This window comes from Charadrius vociferus, unplaced genomic scaffold (assembly GCF_000708025.1).
Source record: "Charadrius vociferus isolate BGI_N301 unplaced genomic scaffold, ASM70802v2 scaffold257, whole genome shotgun sequence".
In the NCBI taxonomy this organism is placed as follows: Eukaryota; Metazoa; Chordata; class Aves; order Charadriiformes; family Charadriidae; genus Charadrius; species Charadrius vociferus.
Genome location: NW_009649473.1, coordinates 868,921 through 883,598, shown reverse-complemented (window position 1 = coordinate 883,598; position 14,678 = coordinate 868,921). Strand labels below are relative to the sequence as shown.

At 55.5% G+C, this 14,678-nt stretch overlaps 1 protein-coding gene across 1 annotated transcript in view; it reads right to left on the bottom strand.

The window, feature by feature from the left end:
• PLXNA1 (plexin A1) overlaps window positions 1–14,678 on the bottom strand; it is a 106,274-nt gene that overhangs the window by 51,996 nt on the left and 39,600 nt on the right. The window contains exons 5-8 of the mRNA XM_009889854.1: window positions 13,440–13,563; window positions 11,141–11,294; window positions 10,418–10,517; window positions 1,116–1,230 (exon numbers count right to left, since the gene is read on the bottom strand). Coding sequence (XP_009888156.1) covers window positions 1,116–1,230; window positions 10,418–10,517; window positions 11,141–11,294; window positions 13,440–13,563 — 493 coding nt within the window. The remainder of the gene's footprint in view (window positions 1–1,115; window positions 1,231–10,417; window positions 10,518–11,140; window positions 11,295–13,439; window positions 13,564–14,678) is intronic.

Below are 14,678 nucleotides of genomic sequence, written 5' to 3'. Positions count from 1 at the left end.
AGGGCAGACCTCAGAAGACACAAATTACAGGGGATGGAGATTCACTGCTCCCTCCGAACAGGGAGATGCAGAGGCAGGCTCCCTCTCGGTGCCAACCAGGACAGCAAAGACCTTGAGGGACATCTCGGCTGCTTGCCTTCACACACGGTCTGTGAAGCGGAGACAAGCTTTTCTTGTTCACCTCTGCTACCGGAGACCAGTCCTGCCCTGGGAGGCTGCTGGGACACGAGCTCTGCTGGAGCTCAGAGACCAAACTTTATCTGAGATGATGCGGGCAAACGCTTTCTCCAGGACAACATCCATTTGAGCCATTCCCGTGAGGACAGCATACGGCTTTGCTCCCAGCCTCAGCCATGAGGCAGCAGGACCCTTCCCACTGCGCCCTTACACAGGTGACTGTAAATCCAGGTAAGTTCAACCAGACCCCCCTTCCAGGACAGGGGAGAAACTCCCCTTCCCAAAAGTCGCCCTTCAGGACCCGAATCGGCAGTTACTGCAGAGCCAGCACTTGCTGGCCAGACCTCCAGACCCAACCCAAACCGCCAGAGATGCCACCACAGGCTGGGGACGCCGGGACCTCCTGTGAGCACCCTGCCAGTGACAAGTTTCCACGGTGGGTGGTGTGGATGCTGCGCAGGATGAACCCCCGCAAAAAGAACATGTTTCTTAGCAAAGCATTTGAGACGAAGGCGGCGTGAGGTGCAGCGAAACGGTTTGTTTTACGGATTTCAACCTTCCCCTCTCTGAAAACAAGTTGTTCTGCAATGACAGTTCAAGCCTGCTCCCTTCAAAAACATCAAAGGAAAACGCTTTAGCGTCTCTGCCTTTGTTTTTCCCTTCATTCAGCCTAAAGTGCTCTCGGCTGCGCCCGGCTTCCCAAGCAGCCTCTCCGCAGCAGCACTCCTCAGCCAACACAGCCTTCTCCCCACCGGCACGCAGTCCCGGCAGCGCTTCCCACTCCCCCCCTCGCTGCTTCCCAGGCAGCCCCAGCAGCCCGGGCAAGGCGCTGGGAAAAGTTTCCAAAATTGTTTGCCTTCTTCTAAATCCCTCCCCATAGGGCAGGGGGCCACGACAGGACCGGGATGGGAGAAGGGAGTCAGCTCGCCTCGCCTTACCTCAGAGAGCTTCACGCGTCCCTCCAGGAAGGAGCAGTCGGCGGCGTTGTGGGTGCAGATGTGCCGGTACTTGCACCAGTGGCAGGGGAAGGAGCCGTTCACGCAGGACAGGCAGCTGCAGAGAGAGCAAAGTGGGCAGCGTTAGGGCAACAGGGTCCACCAGGACACTTCTCGGGATGCTTCCAAGGGACAGCATCCATAGGTGACCCTGTACCTCCGATCCCTCATGCGCGGGGTGAGGGCTGTGTGCCGGCAGGCTGGGAGGGGAGATGGCTGCACTCCCCGGACCTTGTCCACAGTGGGGCAAGGGGGAAAATGGCCTTTTGGGCACGGCAGGGTTTGTGCCCCAGCCACGCTCCCTCCTCCACTTGGCAAGCTGACCCTGCCCGCCCTGCTCCTGGGCCTGGTTGGGGGGGCCGGGGCGGGGAGCTCTAGACTTTGGGAGCTTTATTTGGGTTCACTGAAAGGCAATTTTGGCAAGAGGCGGCACAACAAGGGCTCTGCACCACAGGGGAACAGGGGAGAAAAGGCCAGATTAATGCATGCTCATTGAGAGGAAAATTATAACTGGCGAAAGTTTGGGTCAGATTAACATTTCGGGACTGTAGCGCCTTTCAGCTGCTCACAATAGGTTGTGTGTGACCCCCTCCCTCGGCCCCCCCTTGTCCTCAGCCCTCGGCAGCCGTGCGTGCGTGCGCTTCCAGCCCTCCCTCCAGCCCACCACATCTCCGTCTCTCTCCCCAGCCTCCTCTCCGGGCTCTTTGTGCGGTGGGATCGCGCACGCCCCACTCTCCCCACTCCTCCCGGGGGATGCGCTCAGGTACCCGGGGATGCGCTTGGGTACCCGGGGAGCCCTGTGCTCTGCTCTGCACCCCTCTTACCACAGAAACCAGCCCTGGGGACCTGATGCATCTCCCCCACGAGATACAGAGTCCCCTCCTTGTGCAACCATTCACACGAGTGGCACCCCCACAGCCTGTCCCCTTGCTAACCCCCCCCAAAAGCATGCCCTCCCAGCACCACGAGGCATCCCTGTTCGCAAGCACAGGGGATCCCGCTGAGCCCCCCCAGCCAGAGGGCAGCTTTCGGGGCTCTCGCCCTGTGCAGATGGAGGGGGCTGAGCCCTCCCCTCCGCGCTGTCCCGGGGCAGCAGCGAGATCCCACATTAATGCAGAGAGCCTTCAAGGGGCAGGTCTCCCCTGAGAGGAGAGAGATGCGGAGGAATAAGCTTGAAGGGAAGAAAAATAATCAGCCTGGCTTTAAAAAAAAAAAAAAAAAAAAAGAAAGAGAAATTGGGGAAAAAAAAAAAAAAGGCAGCAGCACTGTTTTTCTCTCTCCAGAAGGCTGATACCTGTTCTCACTGATCCGAGCACAAACAGGATCGAGTCCAAAGCAATTATATTTAAACAAAGGCAGGCTCTTCCCCTGAACACAGCTCTGGCAGGAGGCAGGCAGCCCTGCCCAACCTGATCCCCCTCCCAAATCACAAGCCACCTCTCTGCCTCTACCCCTGGGGAGGGGACGGGGAAAACACAGCATCACCGTGCGAGGCGGCGGAAAGAAAACCTTCCTGGAGAGAGGGATGCTCCGGCGGCAGGGCTGGGCATGCCGAAGCCCTGGCCCTCCAGCAGACTTGTCACTTTGGAGGTGTGGGGACGGCAGGGGAAGGAGGCACAGCGGCGGGCAGCACAGGGCGCACGTGCACACCTCGGGCTTCGCAGGACCACCGCTCCCTGCCCGCCCCGGGGTTTCACGCACCATTACATATACAGCAAAAGCTTCCCAAATCCGTGCGCGCACACTAAGGAAATATTTAATTAAGCTGCTTGCAAAGGGGGCTGGAAGTCATTTCCATGTTTCGCTCACATTTTCACTTCCAAATGAACAGCCCTTTTAGCTTTACCCACAAATATGCTAATTGAGATGCTCCTTATGCAAATATATGCAATTTTATTTCAGCTGCAGAGATTCAACTTAAAAGCAGAGCCGTAGCCTCCTATCTCTGGTTGCTTTGATGGAGGGAGGTGCAGAGGGTGGGGGGAACGGGGGAGACACACAAACAAAGCGAAAGGACCGCTCCTGCCCTCCTGATAAGGGCTCAAGCAGCGACCTGAGCAGTAGGCAGGCAAATCCAAGATGCGGAGGCAGCGGGGCAGGGAAAGCACGGGTTAATCTTCATGGAAGTACAGCAACCACAAAGAGGTCATTTAAGAGAGGAGTGAGGTACAAGCAGTCGCAAGACACGCGCCGCGGCATAACCACCAACCCTCCCATGAAATCAGCCCTCTGCAACGCAGAGATTTTCCAGCCATCGTGCCTTTCACCACCACCTCGCGAGGTGCCTCAAAGCAGTTGGGTGAAGAAACAGGCACAGCCCTGCCCTGGGACACCCCGACCCCTGGAGCTGCAGCTCCACTCTGCAGTTCTTCAGGGTCAAAGCCAAATCTTGGCTATTTCAGGACCCTGCTCACCTGAGGGTCTCCTTTGCCATTTAACTACTGCAGGTCCCAGCCGGTCTCTTGGTCTCCACTTGCCAAAAGACACGTACACACCTAAAGCATCTCAGGTTATCCCCCACATATGCCCCGAGGTGCAGCAATCGCCCTCTCCTACCTCAGCCCTCCCGGCTGCTTGTAGCTTAACCGAGCCATTTCTAAAGCCCCATTCCCAGAGATGTTTTTCACACTCTGCCGAGGTCCTCCATCTGCCATAAGGACATCAAACGCCACCGTAAGAGCACTCACCGCCACACGTCTCGCTCCACAGCATCTCTGCTGCATTTAGAGCCTGTCTGGGTCAGCAGCCCCCGCCTGGCCAAGGACTCTGTGAAGTGGCAAGCAAGTCAGCGCCCGGGTGCCCGTAACACGGTGAAACCCCACTTCCAGCCTCCCTCAGTCCTGCCGGCCTCGGCATGGCCGTTTGACCACCCCAGCTACCTGCAAGGCTGCCCCAAAACCGCAGGCAGGAGCCGAGGGAGGGCTCGGCGGCTGCAGGTCAGGCTGGGTGGCGTGGCCGGGGCCGGATCCTCCGCGCGGCCGTGTGTCGCTGCTGTCTGTTCCCAGCGCAGGAGCAGGTTGCTCGGCAGCATGATGCCATCTGTGCCGTCTCTCTCCTTCCCACGGTCAGGCACTCTTCCCTCATCACTTCTTGCCTAAGAGGCTTTCATCACTCCTGATAATTAGAGGGAGGCTCTCCTTCATGTGTTGAAGTCCCCCCCCCACCCCCCCTCTCCCCGAAGCGTGTCGGGAGTGCGAGAAGCCCAGCCAGGCAGAAAACCCAGGCTGGGGGTGCAGCGCAGACACAGACCCACAGCTCTCTCCCCATCCACCCCCTCTCCAGCCCTGCCAGGGGCCAGGAGGAGAGGAAGCCCCAGCTGGGCAAAAGGAAGGGGGTCAGACCCACCAGCAGTGCCCCCCTTCCCCCACAGCATCCTCATGCAGGAGGAGTGACACCGACCTCAGACACGCATTTCAGGATGCCTCTGGACAAAAAGTGCCCCATCCCAAAAGAAGACCAGGCTCGCTGCCTGCCTGCAACCTCCCCAAGGAGAAGCAGGCAGCCCTGCAGGCAGCTCTGCCCACCTCTGAGTGACCCAGGGGCAGAGCTGGAGCCTCCCCACAGCCTCCACGCTCACCCCCAACCCACAGCACAGCTGGGTCAAAACCTCCCGATGCTGCTCCCCTCCGCTTTCCAAACCAATCCCAAACTCGCTGAGGCTGCGCTAGAGAAACACCTGACACGGCTGCAGAAAAGCAGCAGTGCGGCGAGGGCGGCAGGACAGCAAAGGAGCATCTCAGAGCTGGGCGCATCTCCAGGGTGGCTGCGGGGCCACGAGCATCGCTGCAGGACGAGCCCAGACCCGGGGTGGCTGCGGGGGACCGGCTCCTCGCCGGGCACGAGGGCAGCTCTGCAGAAGGCACCTCCAGCCACCATGGCGAGGTCACAGCTGTCTCCACGCCTAATCCAAAGCAACGTTTCGATGGGAAACATGGGAAGCTGGCGGCGCTGGATCCAGGCGCCTCACTCATTGTCCCTCCCGCGGTCCCAGTCCCAGGCATGCCATGTGCCCGAAGGAGCCTGGAGCTCTTCAGCGCATGGAGTGGGGAAGGCAGAAAACAAAACCAGCATCCGCAGGGGTGTGATAAACCTGAGCAGCAAACTCGAGAGGGACAGGGGGTGCGAGCGTTGCACATATGTGTGCGCGCATGCACACACGCCCACATTGGGGCTATTTCCACGGAGCAGTGCGTTCCTGGAGGAAGGACGCAGAGCGAAGGGCAGGGAAGAGGGATGGGGGCAAGTTCAACGGCACCAAGAGCAGAGCAGGGGACGTCCACTGAGAAGGGAAATTATAAACACGGTGCTGATGGAAACAGCATCTGCGCACGCACAGCACAGCCCGCCGGTGAGCCCCCCGACTGCTCCTCAGCCCTCCTCTTGGCAGGAGGATGCATCCTCAGCGAATACTCAGCTCCAGCATAGCCTGCATCTGGAGCAGCAGCTGTCAGGGGTGAGGGGCTGAACTGCAGTGGGCTTTATATCCATCTTTCTGCCCCAGGGAGGGGGGGAAATGCTGAAGAGCAGCAGGAACAGGCGGTCAGTGCCCCCAGGCCCCTACAGAGACCTACAGACAGCCCTGCCCTTCCCGACCAGCACCCAGACACAGAGCCAGGAGAGCCAAGGGGTGGGAGATCCACCCTCCTGCATCCTCCCTCCATCCCTGCCCATCTCAAACCACCACATTTCTGCCCTCCCTTTCATGCCAGCCCCATGCTTTTCCATCCCTGCTGGGGACCTTACTCACAAGGGTTGGGCAACACAGACTCGCTGCAGGACATCCACTGTCACGCTGGGCGGAGGATGCAGAATCAGGCCCCGGTTTTTAAAATCGCCAGAACCACATAATTCACCTGAAACACCTTCAGCCGCCTCTCGTCACTGAAACACAACACCAGGCTGCACCAGCCCTCCTCCTTCGCAACAAACGTGACATAAACCAGGTTATCCCGAGTGGTCTCTGGGGCTATCCTATGGGATTTTCCACCTGCCCCAGCCCAGGAGTACGCAGGGATCTGTTACCGCCTCGCAGCTCAGCTGCGCTAACTCAGATACACTCACTCAACTGCTTGCAGCCATCTGCCTGTGCCTTCAAAAAGAAAGCATCTGTAAGCATCTGGAAACAAGCAGCGCTGGGCCTGCAGAGAAGCAACCACGCTCTGTATGGGCGGCTCGGAGGCACGGGCAGCCCAGGACATGGCCAGACGGAAAGGCTGCAGTGAGGAGCCCAGCGGTACAAGGGCTGGCATCGTCTCACATCGTCCCACAGGTGCCACCAGGCCCCTCGACCACCAGAGCAGCCCAGCTGTGCTCCCAGCCCCTGGGGACATGCATTAAAATACCATTTATTTAATGGAGGCTTCCAAGGAAAGCCTGACCTATGGGACAGGGCGACATCAGACTCACATCTCTCTGGCCAGGAGGACCTAGAGCCGCTTGGCACTTCTGTCCCCTGCTCCAGCCTTGCAGAAGTTGAGCATCCCGTCACTGATGGGACCCAGGTATCACAACCACCACTGCAGTGAGGCACAACCACGAGGACAGTATCACCACGTCCACCTCCCGGACAGAAGACACAGCACGGGCATGCACAAGCACAGGTTTCCTGGCTGCTTGGCTCCCCCCTCTCAGCGTAGGACCCCCAATCCATGATTTTTCCCCCTTCCCCTGCGCACTGCCTGGACTTTTGCTTCCACGTTGCAATGGCTGGTCACGCTGGGGGGACTCTGGTGATGCACTGGGCACACTGGTGCTCCAAAAACCAGCAAAACCTACCCATAGCATTGAAGAAGGCACCGAAGGGTTTTGCCTTCTTCCCCGTCCCCCTCCACTCACCAGCCCCCTTCCCACAGCTGCGCTCCCTGAAAAGCCAAATGACAACAGGAGTTACGGACCAGCGTTTCCAAAGGAGAAACCCAGAGAGCAAACCTGGGAATAGTGGGAAGAATTACATCTTGGTATTCCCTGGAATTGCTCAGCGGCTTTCCAGGAGGATTCCCTGCTCGCCCAGCTCGCCAGCAAGGGCGGCTCTGCCGGAGGCAGGCAGGGAGCCTGGTGTTACGTCTTTATCTTGAAAGGGGACTCATTTCCCCACAAATGCTTTGAAGAGGGAGTTTAACGCTGACAAAGACGACCTCAACATCTGCCCGCGCACACGCCGGACACGGGCTGATTCATTAGACGATCAAAGGCGCCGAGTGGTCTTTAAATGCCTGTGCTTGATCAGTGCCCCATAGGAAACCCCTAAGGGAATCCACCCCGCCATGCACCACAAGAACCACAGCCTGTCCCCAGGAGCCACGTCTGTGTGGGCAGCCCTGTTTCCCTGCCGTGGGCTGGCAGCGACCCTCAGCCACCCACATCTCCCTTTGCAAGGGACCTATTCTTCTGCATCAACCTCCAGATTTGCACTCCCCCGTCCAATGAATCTCTCACAGCTCAGCCAGTAACACCCTCTGCCTGATGCACAAGCCTTCAGGAGAAAGATGCCCAAAGATGTCACAGCCTGGAAATGCCTGCCTGAGTCCCACAGGAGCCCCAAGGCTGCCAGGGTGAGGTACGTCAAGCTGGGACCCCCAAAAGCTTGCCAGGTGACCCTGCTGGAGCAAGGAACGGAACCCCAGAGAAGGTGCGAGTCCCAGACCAGGAGTCCCAGAGATCTCACGTGGAGAAGTACCCCAGGATCCAGTTGATGCTGGTCTGCAACAGCGACAGTCTCATCACACCAGGTAACGCTATAAAGCTCTGCAATAACAGACAGGACAGCAACAGGGCTCTACCTGTAAGGCGTCCCCTCGGCCTGGACCATCACAAGGCAAATATACGGGCAGCACAACCTCCTCTGTACCCCTCCTTCCCTGCAGGAGAAGGGGTTAGACATATCTTCCCTTTTGCAACCCCTCCCTGGACAAGGCTGGTTCCAGCAGTCCTTGAAAAAGCAGGGGAAGAAGAGTTTTGCAGGGTGGTGAGAAACAAGAGAGGCGGGATGCTCGCACGGCAGCAGGATCAGCCCCACTGCCTGCAAAAGGGCTTGAGCGGCACGATCTGCTGATGCCTTTCCAGGCATCTGCTGAAAATAAGGGGGGGGTCAGACTCTCCCCTGTGTACACGGTGGAGCTGTGTTGGCTTCCCCGGAGCCACCCCAGCTTACACGAGCAAAGAGCTGCCTTATAATCCTCCAACCTCTCCACAGCCATCTGAAAAATCTCACCTAAACATTTCATCTTCAGCTGAGAAATGATTTGACGCGCAGGCCTCTGGCTCCCAACCCAACCCAAGCCGCCCAAATATAAAAAGAAAACGTAATGCACGGTGATCAGAGATCTCCACAGGAAAAACATTAGCCTCGTGGAAAAGCATATTGTTCCTAATACAGAATTTATCAGGCTGACGTATAGATTTTCCTCCACAAAATATGAAACCTGGATCTGAAAGGCTATTAACTCCGAAGAGATCCATTAAAGACGTCTGTCTGCAAATGGTATTTAAAAGTATTGCATCATCCTAGGTATTGTCATGCTCTTTGGCTATGACTCGACTGCAGGTCACATAGTTAAAACTGCCTCCAAACCCTAAAATTCTTGATGTAAAGAAAATAATAATAATGTTCACCAGCCTAGAACATGGACTTCTCTATCAGCTCCAACCGGAGCCCATAAATATTAATGCATCCATAATTAGCCTTTTTAAATAATGCATCCAAAATTAAACATCAACGCAGTAATAAATCAGTCAGGGCTCTTTGTTGTAGGTTTGTTGGGGGGAGGGGGGTTGGTGTGGATTATTTTTTTTCCCCTCCTGTGTCAGGCACATAAAACAAAACGCCAATTCCCACCACCTCTTCCCACTGGACCAAAATGCTGGAGCCCCGATTGGACCAAATCTGACGCCATTTGTACTTAAAAGTCTTCTTTCTTTCATTTAGAAAAATAAAAGCCACATCTGCTTTTTGATTTGCAAAATAATGACATGCAGCCAGCCCGAGCCAAAGCTGAGCTAATGTTATTGAAACCACACGACGTGAAGGGAGACAAAGCTCATCTCGGGAGTCAAGGTGAGGGAGAAAGTCAAGTTTGCAAACTCTCTCCTCCCTCGCCGGCACAGCGCTCTCAGGAGCCGAGTCCCGCTCCCTGTGCGCAGAGCGGGAAGGGCAGAAATCCCGGTGATGCATAAGGTTTGCAGGGACTCCCCCCTCCCGCATCCCCCTCGGAGCTCACTGCAGGTACCCAGCCGGGGCACCCGCATCCCACCTGCTTCTCCCTGATCAAAGTGGAAAATCCAAACAGGCTTTGGAGGACCAACCTGCAGCAGAGCCCTCCAAGCCAGGCTAGACACTTTGCAAAAAGCCATCCAAAATAGATCACTCGGCATTTGCTTATCTATAATTACTTATCAGCCGGAACGCCACCATCCATGGGAGGTTTCTGGCAGGGCAATGAAATCGCCTGCATTCTTGAGCTCCAAATTCTTTGCCCAAACACACCCCAGCATCTCCGCTGACATTCCCACAGCAGAGCCATCTCCCCACCGCTCACGAACACCGTCCGCAGCTCCTCACCAGGAGCTCGCTGTTAGAGGCTTTAGACACCCTGCTTAGACAGCACATCAATAATCCACACCTCCTCTATTTTACCACATGCATATCTCAAACTGCCTAAAAAACCCGTACACGGAGTAGATTTCACAGCAGCCTGACAAGAAAGCAAATTCACAATTACTTCCAGTTAGGAAATTCTTGGGTAAACGCCCCAGGACACGCAGTGTGTTCCACCCCATGTTGCTGTAACTTTCCAGCTCCCTCTCCAGCAAGCCTGGGAAGCAGGTACATCGCAGGAAAACACAGGCTTCTCCTTTTCGCGTCGCCAAGTCACTCCTATTAACTGTTTCCAGGAATAACAAGATGCTTGGCATTTTCGGTCACATGGATTATTGCTACAGTCTGCAATGCAGTAAACTTGCTTTTTTTCTTCCCAACCTTTGCCAAACCCAAAGCCCTGGTTTTAAGTGAGGTTCTGCACTGATGCTACACGTTCCCACATGCCCAAACCAACAGTGGGCACTCTGGTCACCGTCCCAGTTTACAAGGGCAAAAGGAGGAGGTTTCTCACTGCAAATACCACAAAACTCAACTGCCCTTTCCTCTTGCATAACATCAGCACCCACAAAGCTGAGATCTCTCTCTCCCAGTCTCCCACCGCCCCACCAATCTGTTCCCAGAGCGCTCTCACGAAGCCCAGGCCACTTACGACTGATGGACGCTGCAGTTGTAGAAAACAAAATCCACTGAGGCAAACTTCTTCCCCGTCTCCTTAGATTTCAGGTAGAGCTTCACCACTCTCTTGTCCCCTGGGAGAGACCCAAACAGCAAAAGGCATCAGAAAGGACAGAGCACCCGGCCCAGCGTTCAGCCCAAGGCTTATGATGGGCTGGAGGGAGTTGGGCATCACCACTCAAGCTCAATTAACTAACAAAATCCCCCAAATCTGGCAACAAAAAATGTTCACCCACACCCACCTAGCCACCAAATGGGCCAACAGAGCCCAAGTACAGCTCTGAGCCCCTACAGCTAACTGTTGGCGTGGAGGCAGGTGCCTTGGGTTGTACTGGTGCTTCCGAAGGGGAGTTTAACAGTTCTAGGGTCAGCAGAATGTCCTAGAGCCCAGGGCCACCCCACAGCACATCTGCCCAGGAATGGTCCACAGGTGGGAAGAAGGCCAGGGTGCCCAGGGCTGGTGTACAGACCACTACAGTGTCACCAAGTAGCTGTGCCCGTGGCTTGGAGAAGACCAAGGACCATTCCCCCATGAGCAGAAATGTCCTCCTCCAGCCCACGAACCCAACTCAGGTCCTGCTTGGAGGCTGGGGACCGCCGTCGCTGGAGGACTGTCCTCCTCCACATCTGGCTGTGGGGCAACAAGGGGGACACGGTTGGTCTTGGGCTTTCTCCACACCCCGGGGCACAAGCTCACCGCGGCCTCTGGTGATGGGGATGACGTCCTTGGCAGAGGGAGAGCTGCAATAGATCTTTCCATCTTCAATGCGGCTCTCAGACTCGGTGAAGTCTTCAAAGGAGCAGTTGACTCCCGCTGAGAGGTCTGGGACATTCCAGGCCTGCAGGACCAGCTGGGGAGAAGAGGGAAGAGCATCAACACAGAAAACTAGCAAAAAAGACTTCTCCATATCTGCTAAGTGTAAGTCCAGCCAACAGAAAAGACCAGGGGTGCAATCACTCCTCCACCACCCTCACGTGGCAGGGAGACCCGCGTGGAGCTTTTGCGAGCAAGCCCCATCCGTGGACCTCGCCACTCAAGCAAGAAGCGTGGATTTAAATGGGTTAAAAGACGGAATGACTCACAACCTCCCGCCCTCCAGTACCACAAGCCATTATGCCTCACCTCTACAGAGAGCAAGCACGGAGTCAGGCTAAAGAGTGTTTCGCGGAAAGGCATCCGCTCCGGCAGAGCCGAGGAGGGGAGGAATCCACCTCTTCCCTCGCAAAGTCATTCCCAGGGTCAGCAGTTCTCACTTTACAAAACGCTTGCCTTATTTCTAATTTGAATTTTTCACAGCTTCCAGCCATTAGTTCTTGTTATGCCTTTCCTTGATAGATTAAAAAGCCCTTTAGTCCCTGATATTTGCTCCTTGTAAAGGCACTTATACTCTGTAATCAAGTCACCTCTTAATCTTCTTTTTGATAAGCTAAGCAGATTGAGCTCTGGAAGTCTCTCACTGCAAGGCATTTTCTCCAGCCTTCAACTCATTTACATGATGTTTACGGGAGGTTTTCAGCCTCCCCCTTTAAAAGCTGGACTCCGGCCCGAGCACAGCATCCCCGCACCGACCACACCAGACCTCCATGCGGCGTCCTGCCACTGGTCCAGGGGGATAACCACCCGCAGAGGTGAAAATGCCACACAGTTCCCGGCTTTGCCCCAGGAGCGTGGAGAGCCCCACAGCCCGGACTCAGCCCCAGCACCGTTTTCCAGGGGGTCAGGCGAATGCTTGTCTTCTCCCTACATGTCTACCTTTAGACTTGGCAATATCAGACCCCAATTTCTCTGCTAAATCAGACCCACTCAGACCCAACTGCTCTGCAGCGGAATCTCACCCCATACCACCCCGCCGGGCTCGGCATCTCAACAGGTCCTATCCACAGCCACCTCGCACTAATTTCCACGTTACCAACAAACGTTGCAGAAGCGCTTCCCAAACTGTTCTCATCCGGTGACAATTCCCCTCTGACGAGGACTTTTTGAGATTTGTCACAGAGCCAGTTTTTAATCCACTTAACACGTGCTTTATCAATATTGTATAATGCTAATTTTTAATCAGAACGTTGTGTTGTACCAAGTCAAACGCCTTGTACAAGCCTAAAGACATCACATCCCCGCAGTCCCTCTTCTAATTCAAGTCATAATTTCATCAAAGAACAAAATGTGGTTTGTTTGACATAAAACCACGCTGACTGGCATTAATTATATTCCCATCCTTAAACCTTTACCAGTTGTATCCTGCACCCGTTTTCTTTTTTTCCTTCAGTTTTTCTAAATCTGATGTCAAACTAAGCAGTCTCTGACCATTTGGTCCATCCCATGTGCCCATTCTGTATTGGGGTAAAAAAAATGAGAAACTTTCTCTGTTTCCTGGGCTTTTCTCAACATTTTCTTATTTATTACAAAATAATAATTATGTATTATTATACTATTACAAATATGCACAGGCCAAGGAACTCCCCTCAGCAAATCTTTCAGAACTCCTGAGTGCTGGATATCCAGACCTAGCAGTTTTCAAAACTTTATTGCTAGTATACGCTGTTTCGTATGCTCTTCGCAGTGCTAATGGCCTGGAAAATACTTCGGGGAAGTCCATCATCCTTTCTGTCTGCACAGAGAGAGCAGCGAGTTGTGCATCGAAGTCTCATCCCAAAATATCTAGCGCAGGCCAGGGTCAGAGACAGGCTATTGAGCTAGACGGATCGCCGGCTTACGAATGGCAACTCTGATGTCGGTGTTTGTAATATGGAGAAACATTTATTGCTCGCTTATGTCTTTTCTGAATAATCATCAACTGGTTTATCTCCATCAATAGACCAGCCCTCATCAATGCCCTGCGCTTTGCTATGTTTTATTTGCCTCGGACCTCTCTTCCCCTTTCTCCCTATTTGTCGTATACTCGTTAGTTATTTTTAATCGCCACCTTCCCAGCCGTTGCCTCCAGAGGGTCAGGAGGTGGTGGGGGGGGTGCCTGCAGGCAGCAGAGGTGGCTTACCGGGACCTCTGACATGGTGACTGAGATGTTCTTGGGCTGGACGGTGAGCTGAACGCACTGCCGCAGGTCAGAGGCGAAGCGCTGGGGCTCGTCCGCCCGCTCGCACCGGTCCTTGCGTGAGCATCTGGAGAGAGACGAAACCACCACGGTGAGGAAGAGAATCCCCCGGGGTCCTGTGGGCCTCTGGGCTGACGCCACAGCAGACAGAGCCTTTGGCATGGAGGTGATGCCCAGCTAGAGAGCTTGGGTGCTTGAGGCCCATACAAGAGCTCTGCTTTCCCCTGGTGCCAGTACTGGGGACTTCTGGGGTCTTTTATCTTCAGTTTCTCTTATTGGCGCAAGGATGCCGAAGCAGGGAGCCCATGGGCGGGATTAGAGGGGCCCTGAAGCAGCTTCACTGTACAGGAGTGCTCATGAGTGCAGCCTGGGCACTGCGGGAAGGGATGACGGACCCCTCGGACCACTCCATCCCCACATGTTTCAGGGCCAAAGTCCAGGAGGTGTCTCCCCAAGGAGACCGACGGTGGGGACAGACATGGTACTTACATGTTGTGGAGGACGCCCCAGCCGCAGTGGGGGTCCCGGGAGCCCAGGCACAGCTCGCAGCTCTCATACTGCTCGCAGCTCTCCACCGGCACCCGCGTCACCTGCGGGGAACAGGCGGGGAGTGAAGGGGGACGGGTTGCGTGTTTCCCTGCTGTGTCCACGCCTAGATCCCACCAGAGACGGGACTCACCCTGACCTGCAGCTCCCGCCCCATTAGAGAAGAGGTAGCGGCAGGGAACAGGCTGAGCCCCCACCATCACCCACTCCTCTCCCGGGCAGCACATTTGCAGGCAACACCTCCACCCCAGAGAGGCTTTTACCCCAACCCAGCTCCTTCCACCATTGCATCTTTGCAGGGTTGGGGGGAGTGGGCTGCGCCGGCTCAGCCCCACACCGGCTCCTGGTGCCGGCCAGGCACCCCATGGCTACCGCAGCCCCGCTCCGAAAGGGTTACCAGTCCTTTATTAATTGCTCCTCCAGATTTGATTAAAATCCCCTCGTTCTCCAAGCCCTTCGAGCTCTGTTACAACTGTTCATTTAATTACTTTCCACCAGCACTCTGATAACACCGAGCCAGAGTGGGGAAGAGAGCGGGTTTTATTAAGGAGAGGGGAGGAGAAGAGGGGGGACGGGGAGGGGGTGCAGGGAGCTGCCTGCTCGCCCGCCGCAAGGAGCCGGCAGCACCAGGCGGAG